The 13834-nt window shown below is 30.1% G+C and overlaps 3 protein-coding genes across 4 annotated transcripts; 2 read left to right on the top strand and 1 right to left on the bottom strand.

The window, feature by feature from the left end:
- The first annotated feature begins 767 nt into the window (after positions 1–767).
- Positions 768–6735, top strand: LOC130441286 (oxygen-dependent coproporphyrinogen-III oxidase). The gene is made up of 5 exons (XM_056774890.1): positions 768–1151; positions 1207–1674; positions 2893–3209; positions 3267–3436; positions 3492–6735. The coding sequence occupies exons 1-5, from the start codon at positions 1078–1080 to the stop codon at positions 3594–3596; spliced, it is 1134 nt and encodes a 377-aa protein (XP_056630868.1). The 5' UTR covers positions 768–1077; the 3' UTR covers positions 3597–6735.
- LOC130441284 (probable ATP-dependent RNA helicase DDX10) lies at positions 6587–11850 on the bottom strand. 2 transcript variants are annotated; one of them, XM_056774889.1, is made up of 7 exons: positions 11813–11850; positions 11398–11626; positions 10471–11288; positions 8394–8711; positions 7241–7934; positions 6910–7181; positions 6587–6760 (listed from the first exon to the last, which is right to left on the bottom strand). In XM_056774889.1, the coding sequence occupies exons 2-7, from the start codon at positions 11524–11526 to the stop codon at positions 6613–6615; spliced, it is 2379 nt and encodes a 792-aa protein (XP_056630867.1). In that variant the 5' UTR covers positions 11527–11626; positions 11813–11850; the 3' UTR covers positions 6587–6612. The 2 variants fall into 2 exon arrangements, with proteins under 2 accessions (XP_056630867.1, XP_056630866.1); XM_056774888.1 differs by lacking the exon at positions 11813–11850 and having other exon boundaries at positions 11398–11759.
- An 18-nt stretch (positions 11851–11868) lies between these two features.
- On the top strand, positions 11869–13531 carry LOC130441287 (tubulin-folding cofactor B). Its single transcript, XM_056774891.1, has 4 exons — positions 11869–12103; positions 12157–12427; positions 13041–13257; positions 13313–13531. The coding sequence occupies exons 1-4, from the start codon at positions 11984–11986 to the stop codon at positions 13428–13430; spliced, it is 726 nt and encodes a 241-aa protein (XP_056630869.1). The 5' UTR covers positions 11869–11983; the 3' UTR covers positions 13431–13531.
- The last annotated feature ends 303 nt before the right edge of the window (positions 13532–13834 follow it).

The raw sequence follows: 13834 nt of genomic DNA, 5'->3' as shown, positions 1-13834 counted from the left end.
TTGATAGGATAATGCGACACAACCTGTTAGCTACGTAGTAGGACCGGCTCAAGCCAATCGTTCTGTTATCGTAATATTACTTTCAATAATTTTTTTTTCTACTAACAAAAATTGTTTGAAATTAATTAAATTTATATGTTAACCTTTGCGTGATATGTAGTAAAATATCGATAGCTATGTGAAATTTTCTTTGATAATATTTTATGTCCCCTTGAGAATGAAATATAAAAAATAAATTAAAATAATACGTTTAAATGTAGCACACTTTTGATCAAAATGTTTAATCCAATCTAAAAAATATTTGCCAAGGAATTAACCATAAGTGAGTAATAACATTACCCCTTCTTGTTTTAGCTGTGCATAATTCAACATTTTTTTTACCCCATTCATTCCATATTTTATCTTTTTGATTTTAAATAAACTATTACTTTTAATTTTCAAACCGTGTATCCATTTAGACGAAGGTTTTAGTCGACTTCATGAAATACGTTCTGTTCATAACTAATTTCATATCCCGATTAAATTATTCCACCCAATACCATTTTATAATGGATATTTTTTCTATAAAACTTACAAGTTCCATATCTCATCAGCTTCTGGCAATTTTAGGAACTTTTTTCAATCTGACACCTAGATATTTATAAATATCAATTTCCATTCATGTATTTGTTATAATATCTCAAAAGATTATTATCAATTTGTATTATAATTACTTTAATGATTAATGTTGTTATTAAAATCGTTGTTCCTTAGTACGGCTCTATACTTCTGTTTGTTACTGATACTGTGCTGAAATAATCTACATCAATACCATTGCGGAGTATATATTTTGTGAAATATCGAGATCAAAACATTTTTTTATGCTTAGATAATGTAGTAGTAGTAGAAAAAAAGATATAAGATATAAGAAACGAAAGTTACGTTGGAAATCGATTTATCTTTCTAACAACTTTTAACTTGTGGTAGCACTGCGTTAATACATAACAACAACAGCTGATTCATTAGAAAAATAAAAACGTGATAGATTAATATTTTTATACCTAGTAAATATTATTTTAAGTTAGATTAAGTCTGAAAATGTTTTTCAAAATATTTATAAAAAATTGTTCATTGTTGTATTATCAACGAGAACAAAAAATCACCAGATTACGGTAATTTTAGGTTATTTGAAGCGGGCAATTTGAATTAGATTTAATTTTTTTGTAGAAAATTTGGGATGTCTTTTACAGCAGCCGCATCAATTTTCACATCTCTATCCAAACATTCTTTAGATATTAATGAATTTATGGCACAACCGATCACGCCATTAGAAAAATTATCTTCCAACCCAAACGATATGAAAACAAAAATGGAACTGATGATTTTGAAAGTACAAAAAGAATTTTGTAGTTCTCTAGAAGCCGAAGAAAATTGCAATAAATTCATCGTCGACCGATGGGAAAGGAAAGAAGGAGGTGGTGGCGTAACATGTGTTTTGCAAGATGGAAAAGTATTTGAAAAAGCTGGAGTAAATATATCTGTAGTTCACGGGAATTTACCACCTGGAGCTGTTGCTCAGATGCGCTCTAGAGGTAAAAAACTCGAAAATGGACAGCTACCTTTCTTTGCTGCTGGTATAAGTGCAGTCATTCATCCTGTAAATCCAATGGTACCGACAATACATTTCAACTATAGGTATGTTTTTAATATATTTATATAGGCGCCGCATTAGTAAAATCGTTCCAAAGGGTATTTTTCTATAATCATAATTTTTTTTTACTTAATTCAACTTAATTTTTCTCTAACTTTGGTCCTATACAGTTTGAGTAAATGTTTGGAAATAATTTTCAAATAAAGGCGTTTTTCTAATGAATTTTATTATCCTTGTTACTGTTTTATATCACTTTTATTTGGTTTAGGTCGTTTACAAATCAAATTAGTTCCTTTTTGCTCATATGACACATTTTTTGGGGTCAAAAGTAGGATTTTTTAGTAGCTATTAGCAGATCTATGCCAGTCAGTTTTATGCATTCTAAAAACTCTTTCATCTGCCAGGGAGGGACAAATACTAGTTACTTTACACTCTAAAACGATTAAGCAAGTCTCCATATGATTGATGAGAACGATTTTGGTATAATTTATCAAAGTTTTGTGTAAATTTGCTGTGCTTTCATATGAAATGTTATCTAATATGTTTAGTATATAACGAAACAATTCATGAAGGGATATTTCTCCTTTATAAACCAACAAAAAGCGTATAATACCGGACAAAAAACAATATCAAGGCATATTCTAGCCAGCACCGACCCCCAGAGGCTTCTTTTAATTTCCTCGGCTCGGGAGATAACTAAAAGGACAATATTTGGTGGCCCTTGATAAGATCAGAATCTCCTAGATAATATTTTAGGGAATATTTTCCTTTGAGATGATTGTTCTCCAATTACTAGCATCAAAGATGGTGTTTGAACCAAATGCCAATCTTCTAGATGAAGTTTCAACAAAATTCTTCCTTTTTAGATGAAATTTTAATAAAATCCTAGTTTCCTATTCAATTTTTTTGACTAAACCCCAACATCTAACACAAATTTTCAAAAAATTTGTCTCCTAGATGTTGTTTCATCAATTATTAGTCTCCCCCATTTGGAGAAGATTAGGGTCTATGAAGTGGTAATGTCAGTTGAAGATTTCTATACCACATGGAAATATTGATGTCCTAAGTGTATTCACACTGGAGGATCGTTTGAAGTTCCATTCATATCAATAAATTTCTTAAATCTAGGCATTACTTTCCGCACATACCCAGTATTTACAAAATAAAATCATTCTATCGAACATAAATTAACTTGTTTTCAAAACATAATGGCATTAATGCTTCATTACCAATTTGTATGTTGTTTTCCGAAAAATTTGTAGGTATTTTGAAGTAACAAGTGGTGATGAAGTTCAATGGTGGTTTGGAGGCGGTACAGACTTAACTCCTTATTATTTGAACACCGCAGACGCCGTACATTTTCATAAAGAACTCAAAGACGCCTGTGACAAACACGACAAAACTTATTATCCCAAATTTAAGAAATGGTGTGACGATTATTTCAATATCCCTCACAGAGGTGAAAGGAGAGGCGTCGGTGGTATTTTTTTCGACGATCTAGATACACCCAATCAGGAACATTGTTTCGAATTTGTTAAAAGCTGTGCTAACGCTGTGATTCCTTCTTACATTCCATTAGGTATCTGTGCTTCTTTTTAAAATGACTAACCGATTGTTTATCAACTGATTGTTATAGTACAAAGACACAAAATGACGAAATACACAAACGTTGAAAGGGAATGGCAGTTACTTAGAAGGGGAAGATACGTAGAGTTCAATTTGATCTATGATAGAGGCACCAAGTTTGGTTTATACACTCCAGGTGCTAGATACGAAAGCATATTAATGTCGTTGCCTTTAACTGCTGTAAGTAGCGTTAATAATAGTTATTGAAAGTATTTGTAGGTGTTTATATTTTTAGAGATGGGAATATATGCATGAACCAAAGGAAGATTCGCCTGAAGGTGAACTTTTAAAAGTACTGAGGAATCCTAAGGATTGGGTGGATTGTACTTGTGAAAAATGATGGATTGACAAGAATTTTCAATAGAAATAAATTAATAACAGATAAAATACAAGGAACGAGAGTGTTGTGGTGAATATTTGATTTTTGGTGGTTAAAATGGAAGGTTTTTGTAATGTAATTGATGATAAGGACCACAATTTATTCATATTTACTCTACTGAGCCCGTGTTTTTCCCTTATAACTTTCACACTATACATAAAATTCAAGTACTCTACATTATAATAGAATCTAACATGAATTCAACTCTTTCACTCTTTCAATAAGAATCTTAGTCATCTAGGTTCTTTTTTTAGTAAATTCTTATCTTCCAGAATACTTTTTAGAGAAATTCCAGCTGCATAAATAATTTTTGAAAAAAGTCTAGGTTACAAGAAGATTTTTTAAGAATTTTTAGCGTCTTGGATTATTTGTGAATAAATACTAGCAAACTGGATAAATTTTTAAATTTTGTTGATGTCCTAAGTGATTCTTCAACAAAATTTTAGCCTCCTAGATGATTTTGCAATCATTGCTAGGCTCTTAGTTGAGTCTCAACCAAAATTATAGCTTTCTGGATTATATTTAAAAAAATATTCACTTTTTAGATGAATTTTTTTCAGGTTCTAGACTCAAAAATGGTTTTTTAACAAAATCGTACCCTCCTAAATGAATTTTAAATAAAAGCATTGTCTTCTAGTTGATTTTTCAAATATAAATAAACTTTCTAAATGATTTGTCATAAAATTTTTGTGTGTTTCACCCATTTTTCAATAAATTTTAGCCCTCTTGGTGATTTTTCAACCATTGCTAGCCTCTTCATTAATTTTCAATCAAAATCATAGCTTTCTGGATTATATTTAAAAAAATATTCATTTTTTAGATGAATTTTTTTTCAGTTTCTAGCTTCAAAAATAGTATTTCAACAAAATCATGCCCTCCTAGATGAATTTTAAATCAAATCCTTGTCTTCTAGTCAATTTTTCAAGTACAACTCAATTTTCTTAATGATTTTTAATGATTTTTCATCAAATTTTTGTATGTTACACCCATTTTTCGATAAATTTTAGCCCCCTAGGTGATTTTTCGACAATTACTAGCCTCTTAGTCAATTTTTCACAATAATTGTAGCTCACTAAACTATATTTCTTCTTAGATGATATTTCTCTAGTTACTAGCCACAACAAATGGTTTTAAAAGAATATCATACCCATCTTATTTAATTTTTGACAAAAACCCTCGGCTACTAGACAGTTTTTCAACCAAATCCCAACCTTCTAGAAGATTTTTCGACAAATTTTATTGTAATACGCCAATTTTCAAAAAAGTTCAGTTCCCTATGATGTTTCAATATTTATTAGACGATTTTTCTCCTGTTGCCAACCTTAGAGATAATTTTTTTGAATAAAATCATACCCGTTAGATGAATTTTCAACAGAATCCCACCCTCCTAGATGATTTTTTTATGAAATTCTTAATTATTGAAGTAAATGCTAACCTTAATGATTTTTCAACAAATCTTACCGTCTTCACTCAATTTTCAACAATTTTTAACCCTCTAGAAGATATTTAAATAATTTCTACCCACTATCTTATTTTTTTTAACCAAATTCTAGCCTTCTAGTTGATATTTTAGAAAATATTTTCCTTTTTGGATGAATTTTCTCAAGTTTACTAGCCTCACAGATAGTTTTCCAACAAATTTTAATGCCCTGGTTAATTTTTTCACAAATAATAGTTTTTCTATACGGTAATCATTAAATCCTAGCCCACTAGATGTTTTTTTAACAAATCATAGCGACCTACTCCAGTTTTTAACACGTGTTAACATCCTAGATAGTTTTTAAACAATGATTAGCCTCATAGATGAATTATCAACAAAATCTTATCCTCCTGGGTTATTTTTCTCCTAATCTTTGCCTCCTTGATGATTCTAATGTACTAAATAATTTTTGCAACAAATAAGAGTGATTTTTCATCAAATATCAGCCTTCTAGATTATTATTCAACAAATACTGGCCTCCTGGGTGCTTTTTCTTCAAAACATAGCATCCTAAGTGATTTTTCTCTTAATCTTGGTCTTCTAAATGATTTTTTAATAGTTTTTACAATAAATACGAGCTTCCTAAGTGATTTTCCTCCATTCTTAGCCATCTTCATGATCTTTCAACGAATCTATTGTCTTTTACTAACAAATAATAACTTCCTGGATGATTTTCCCATAAATCATAACCTCTTTAATTATTTTCATACAAAACTCACCCTTCTACATATTTTTTTAACAGATCCTAGGTTTTTAGCTTATTCCTCTCCGAATCTAGTTTTGTAGATTATATTTTTAAAAATCCTGGCCTCGGAGGTGATTTTTCTTCAAATCTCAGTTGCCTAGAGTATTTTTCAACAAATCATAACCTTCAAAATGATTTTTCTAACCTAACCTAACTGCCTAGATAAATTTCCAATAAATCCTAGTGTCTTATAGGTTTTTTAACCAAAATCTATCGTCCCGTTGGAAATTCTCAACTCGTACTTAATTTTTCTCGAAATCCTAAACGATTTTCACCAAATCCTAGCCTCCCATATAATTTTTTTCGAAATCCTAAACGTTTTTCACCAAATCCTAGCATCCCATGTAATTTACCTCGAAACACTAACTTCTTAGAAAACATATAATCAATCCCAAAACTATTAGCATCACTCAAAATAGTTTAAAAAGAATAAAAAACACTTTTATGACAAAAATTTAAGATGAATATTCACCACTATATTCAATGAGTATAATTAATATTTTATGCGAACAATCCATTTCAAATGTTAAAAAATCATTGTTATTTTGTGAATAAAACATTGGGTTAATATGTTACACAAAGTATTATATTTTTAACCAATCATTGAAAAAAAATTTGTAACAACGATGGTAGACAAATATTCAATGAGGAGCGTAGTTTTCTTTAAAATATCTAATGAAATTGACAGAAAACTTTGAAGCCCTATTATGAAAGCAAAAGAATTCATGAGAAAAATATTTTATTTAAAACTTTTATGTATTCCCTAATAACAACAACGCCAATTCCTCTGCTTCCTTTACGGAAAGTGAAGAATTCATTTCTTTAATTTTATGTTTCTTTTTCTTTTTCAAAACAGTTTGTAAATCATCAATTTTCTTTTCTGGTAACCTCTTTTTATTTCTGAAACAAAAATAAATCTATTAACAACCAAAAAAAGGTATTTTTTAGTACAATATGCACTAAATTGAAAACCTGACTGAAAATTCAGTGCGAAAAATGCCTAAAAACTTTCTGAAATAGCAAAGTAATATATAAATTTCATCACTCACTTCTTTTCTTCACTCTTATTTGTTTTTAACTTTTCGTCTTCAATTTCATCTTTTAAACGGTCTACTTCCACTTCAGTTTTTTCACCATAAATATCATCAGGATCTGGTAACCAATCCATATCTGGTACATCATCACTATCACTTTCACCAAAATCATCTTTAACTTCTTCTTTTTTCTTTTTCTCTTTCAATTTTCTTTTTTCTTCTTTATGTTTCGCCTTCACTCTCTCTTTAAACAATTGTTTATCGAATTTGTCTTCTTCCCGTAACACCTAAAACAAATTTTAATCAAAATTTCTAACCTCTGTATAAAAATTGAAAAAAAATTCACCTTTTTAGCTTTTTCTATATCAATTCCACCGTCGCTCTCATTCTCGTATTGCTGTGCTAATTCCGATTTCTTTTCTTTAGCACTCTGCACTGCTTGACCTTCTTCGTCAAATAATATCTTTTTATTCGGAACTATTTTTTTCTTCAAGATTTTTTTAGCCGCTGCTGCTTTGCTAATCGGTTTCTTCTTCGAGATTCTACCTAAATTTAAATCTGCTATTTCTTTATCCGTTGGTAGATCGATGTCGTGATTTTTCCTTTTAACCGTAAACATCTCGTCATCATTATCGTCACTTTGATTGTCATATAATTGAAATTCATTTGAAGATATTTTCAAATTTTCATCTTCGCTTACACCAGAATCAGAATTATTTTTATAACTTTCGTTGTCATTATCCACAAAATATTTTTTAGTATTTTGATTGTTATTAGAAAAGTTTGTTTGTTTTTGTTTTTCTATTCTGGCATTCATTCTTTGTAGAAATCTTATTCTAGGTGGTATGGCTAAACCTAAAGATTTAGAAAACGCGTCTGTGTCTAAAGCTTGTACGTCGAAAACTTCTTTATCTTTCATTAAAAAAACTGCTTTTACGTAAGATATGAAAGCCCTTTGTGCTGTATCTTTAAGAGTTGGATCCTTTGCCAAAAAGGCTTCCATTTTCCTTACTGGATTATTCAGTTTATCAGGATTAATACTAGAAAAAAAATTCATAAAAAATTATTATTAATCAGGAAAAGCTCCAATAAAATATTTATTTCTTATAAAAAATGTGTGCAAATACAGTTTTTTTTTCAAAAGTGTAGGGAAAACATTTGTCTATGATTAAGGATGTAATTTCTCTAGCGTACAATCAAACATTCAAAGAAAAAACCCAAAAAATTTTTCATTCATCAATATCCACAATGAACATTTCACTGCTATTTCGATTCAATTTAAATCGATTATTAACACATGAGATTGTGACATAAGAATATATGGTCATACTATGTCTTTTCTACCACCACACTCATTGATCTCCACAACAAACTTTTTACTATTTTACTATTATTTCGATTTAACTTAAATCGATTATCGCACTAGAGAATATGACATAAAAATGTATGGTTATATTATGTCTTTTTTTAACCCTCATATGATATTTTAGTGTACTTACTCTATTTCATCAATTGGAATTTTTTTCTGCTTGAGTTTTTCGACCATTTTAAGTTCACTGGGTAATAAAATCAACAAGCTCTCCCCTCCTCTGTGATATCTAGCGGTCCTACCTACTCTGTGTATATAAGTTTCTGGATCTTCGGGACAATCCATTTGAACAACCCAATGCACTTCAGGAAAATCTAGACCGCGAGCTGCTAAATCTGTACAAAACAAAATAGCCGATTGTTTTCTACAATAACTTTCGTAAATATCCATCCTGCGGAGTTGGTGTAACGTTCCGTAAAGTGCCATCAAACTCGTACCTGGTCTTAACCTAAAATTTTATAACATAACCTCGAAAACGTTCTTATAAAGTAAACAAATGTCAACGACTGTTTGCAACGATGCAATTTTGATAATTTTAGAAAGCTTTTGAGGCGTTTCTTTGTGTTTTAAATTTAGAGTTGTTTTTGTGTATACAACAAAATTTGAAAACTCCGATATTAATAGTTGTCTTATGAAATTAGAGGCATAGAGCTCGAAAAATGCGATAAGATACTTGTGAACAAAATATGTTTGTTTAGTTTTAATGTCTATCAACTCAGTGGATTTACAAATATGAACAATTATTAGTTATTTGGTGTTATGAAAAGTTATCATACATAATAGCAACTGGAGACATAAAATATTTTCAAGTATTTTTAGGTAGTATTTTTCAGTAATTATGAAAGTCGAAAAGTTACCAACGACATTTTTATCAAGGCCATATTGAGTCGAGGTTCAATCTGTCTCCCCTTCACATTATAGTGAAAAAAAAACACAAAGATCAAAATCAAAAATTTTTATGATAACTTATTATAGTGTCGAAATGGCTATAATACAAATCTGATTCAATATTAATTTTACAAAATATTACATCACCCTATTTGTTTTATTTTTTTATCAACTCAAAACAACTAGAAAAATTTCAAGATTTATTTAACTGTGTTTTTCTAAATTTTATTGGTAAATTTCTGCCCAATTACCCTCCTTTCCCGACATAAACAAAAAGAATTATACAACGTCACACCCAGATGAACTTTTTTTTATAAGAAAATAATCTTCCCGTGTATCGATCAGGATGAGGCATAGCAAAGTAACTGCAATGTTAAATATCATTGACAACATAATAAGATAAGGAAGAAACTGTCATATATGTCTCCTTTAATTAATCCAAGGCATTTGATGTGTTGGAACATTATCTCCTTCTTTCAAAGCTGAGATATCTGGAGTATGACGACATATCTTGTAATAAGACATATGGATCAGAGTTCATCTGAGACTGGCAAAATAGTACCTGGTGTACCAAATGGCTCAATATGTGACCCATTTGTGTTCCTCGAATATATTTTTTATATATGTGACAGTATCTTTCACACCCACATTCAATCATATGCTGATGACACTCAAGTCCTGCACTACTTTGATCCTGCAAATCCAAAAGCAGCAGCTACACACCTATATAGAGATCTGTTAGGCATATTCTACTGAGCATAATTTAAAGCTGGATGCAAATAAAACTGAAGTTTTGCTAATTTGTTCTCAGAGATGAAGAAATTTTGCAACAAAATTTAAAATTTAATTTGGACTGTGGGATGGTGGTATTCAAACAATTTGCTGAGAACTTAGGACTAATTCTGGATGTAGACTTGAAGTTTGAAGAACATTTAAAGATATTTTTAGTCACAAATGCCAGAAATTGCAAACCTTCACTTCATGTGCCTTTTAAAGAAAGTGGGGAATCTGACGACAAAATCAGATAAGTGAAAAAACTTGTTGAAACAAAATAAAAATTTTTTCGTGCCCTGGCAGCTGCCCCGCATGCCACTGCCCAAGGCCAGCTTTGATGTGTATATAATATACTTTGTAAAATGTATTTTGTACACATATCAAACAAATACATTATTTAATATATATAAATTTATTATTTCTGCCCAATTACCCTCCTTTCCAGAGATAAATTGCTTTGAAAATAAAAAAGAATTATACATTACAATTTTCACATAAACTCTTAATTTTTAAAATATTGGTACAAAGAACAAAAATATACTTACTTGCTAAATATTTCAAAAGTATATTTCACTTGTTTACAGCTCGAAAAGAACACCATGATTTTTTTATGTGGATGATTCTTGAGAAAACTCCACAGTACTGATATTTTATCCTTAAGTTCACAGACTACATAAGTCTGTGAAAGCTCCTTTGGTGTGCTGTGTTCTAAATTCTCATGTACGCTTATATAACAAGGATCAACTAAACTTAATCTTGCTAAATCTCTCACAGATTTAGTTTGCGTTGCTGAAAATAAAAGAGTTTGTCTTTTGGGGGGTAAATTAGCGATTATAGCGTTCATAGTTTGTTCAAAACCCATATCCAGACATCTATCAGCTTCATCAAGTATTAATACTTTCATATTGACGCAATCTAATAGAGGATTTTCATCCATGTGCTGTAAAAGTCTTCCGGGAGTACATATTATAATGTTGCATTGATCCATTCTATTTCTTTCAAATTTTAAATCTTTACCGCCTATAATCAAACCAGCTGAGAATCCATGGTGTTGTCCTACTTTACGAAGCATTTCAAATATCTGATATGCTAGTTCTCTGGTTGGGGTAATTACTAGTGCCCCTATTCCATCTAATCTTGTCCATTGCTGACGAAATAAAATCTCCAATAGTGGTATCAGAAAAGCTAAAGTTTTCCCGGAACCTGTTTGTGCCGCTCCTAACACGTCTTTACCTTGTAACGCGAGACCGATTGTCTCCCTTTGGATTTCCGTTGGTTTGTGATACCCAGATTCCCGAAGACCCTTGAGAGTTTGTGAAGATAAAGGAAAATCCCCAAACTTTTTAATTTGACTGGTATCAATCTGAAATAAGACATTAAGATTTCAAATATAGATCGTACTATGATCTATATGAAGAAATTGTAAAACGTGGAGAAAATTAAGTTTATAAAGTAAATAAATTCGAACTTACTGTTTCATATTTATCCACTAATTGTTTAATAACAACAGATTCTGGTAGATTTTTCTTTTTACTTTTGGAAAAAACTTTAACTTTCGTTTTACTTTTATTAGATTTTTCTGATTTTTCTTGTTTTGACATTTTGAGAGAATTAAGTTTGAGGTTACGTATTTGTATCACACATGGAAGATAAGTAGTTTAATTGTAAGGATGCAGTGTACCATAGATAAAAAAACGATCGCTAAAATAGTAACGTCAAAGAGAAAATTAAATTAAATCCTGCAAGATATTGAAAAATGTATAGCTTAATAGTTGATTAAAACTCTTATAAAGGAATGCAGCAAATTTTAAAAATGAAAAATATTGTTGAACGCAATATTTCAAAATTCGTCTACATTCCATATAACATGTCCGATTCTTATCATACCTCATTTTTCTATGGTAATCGATGAACCATTCGATGTCATTTAATTATTCTATTTCATTCATATATTGATATCGAAACGTCAATTGTCAATTTGTGTTAAGTTAAATTTTGTCAAAACCAAACAAAAATATGATTCATTGTGTGTAAAGTATAAATTAAAAAAAATTAAAAATGGCAGGTTTCATAGTAATATCTTCAGATTTCGTTAATGTACACATCTCTACCTCAAAAGATGACATATCGTTCAACGAAAAGCGGTTTTCTAAGGATTTAACTATCTCAGATCTTAAAGTATATAACTCGGCATACATAATAAATTACAATATAATGTATGATTATTTTAGGCAAAACTTGAATTAATTACCGGCGGTAGTTGTAATACAATGCAGATTCAAGCCTTCGATAAAGACAACAAATTTATTTGTTCTTTAGATGATAATAATGCTTTACTTGGTTCATATCCATTAGATGATGGTATGCGTTTACATGTAGTCGATAATTTCATTATGAGAAATGAGCTCGATTTTGAAAATATTCCAAAATTTGAACTGTCTCAAGATGAATATGCCAAAAAGGGAGACACTGTACGATCTTTTTTGTTAAAGAATAAATTAGGTAAGTTATTATATCAAGTTTGGTCATAATTTAATTTATAAAAAAAATTTTAGCATAAACATATTTAATTAAGACTCAAAATATTTATATGTAATTATTTTCAACATTTTTAACAATCTAGTACTAATTAACCAATAATTTTTTTACAAAATGAATACAATGAGAAGCATAAAATCTTGAAGTGTACATTAAGGAATATTCACTTTTCAAGGTTATGTTTTTGACGTCACTTTGTGTTCATAAACTGATTCAGAATCAGACCCGCGAGCAAAGCTAATGTTAACTTTCCTTGTTTTTTCCGGCATTGAGAGTTGTTTTGTTTTTTTTTTTCTCTTATGGTGTTAAAAGAAACTCTAATCAGAACATACTACATTTTCCTTCATTATTTTTTATAGCCTTTCTCCAATTTTTACTACATCTCCAGTTCTCAAACCGTGTCTCCGCCGTATTTATAGTCCGGATTACACATAGATTTAACATTCGTTCTTCCTTTGTCCTGCTCACAAACATTCTTCTCATAGACCCAAAAACCTCAAACTTTGACCATCACTGCATAAAAGTCTTTTCCACTCTAGATGTAGGGGAAATCTTAAAGATTTTTATGTTATATTAGGTAAATATAATGAAGAAAATATCCAAAAAAAAGACAAACTGGAAAAAGAAGAAAAAGCTTTAGTTGAAAGTATAAAAATAGGTTCTCGTTGTAAGGTATCGGTTCAAAATTGCCCTGATAAATTAGGTACTGTAATGTATGCGGGATCAATCGAAAGCCTTTCTGGGTATTGGATTGGTGTTAAATATGATGAACCTTTAGGAAAAAATGATGGAAGGTGAGTTGAAATTGTGTATCTGGCAAGATGAGTGAGCTTTTTTTTATTTCTTCAGTTTTAAAGGGAAGAAATATTTCGACTGTCCAGATAAATATGGAGCTTTTGTAAAACCTCATAGTGTAACTTGTGGAGATTTTCCGGTTGAAGATTATGATTTAAATGAAGAAATTTGAAACACCATATCTAATAAAAATAATTACAAAACGTGAAGCTTTTTATACATAATTTTGTTGCGAACTTGATGTCATTTTTTAATAAAAACTCTTTAATCAAAGTTTTAATTCATTTAAAAAGTAAACCCATCATAAAATAACTTCGAGGACTATAGTTGAACACGTGACGGTTGTTGATCCAGAAGGTCGTTGAAAACTAATAAGATTGTAAGACACGATTATTCAAAAACGTGTAATTCGAGTCGATTAAAAGACACGCCCCGTTATAATATCGGCGCTAAAAAATATTTATATATATATATATATATATATATATATATATATATCACGCCATTCTGAAGAGACCCAACAAAGTCAAAACTAGTCAGTTTTTAGCGCCCTCTCCTTGTAATTGCCAGCCATAC

The sequence above is a fragment of the Diorhabda sublineata genome, chromosome 3, assembly GCF_026230105.1.
Source record: "Diorhabda sublineata isolate icDioSubl1.1 chromosome 3, icDioSubl1.1, whole genome shotgun sequence".
Classification (NCBI taxonomy): Eukaryota; Metazoa; Arthropoda; class Insecta; order Coleoptera; family Chrysomelidae; genus Diorhabda; species Diorhabda sublineata.
This window is presented reverse-complemented; position numbering and strand designations above follow the sequence as displayed.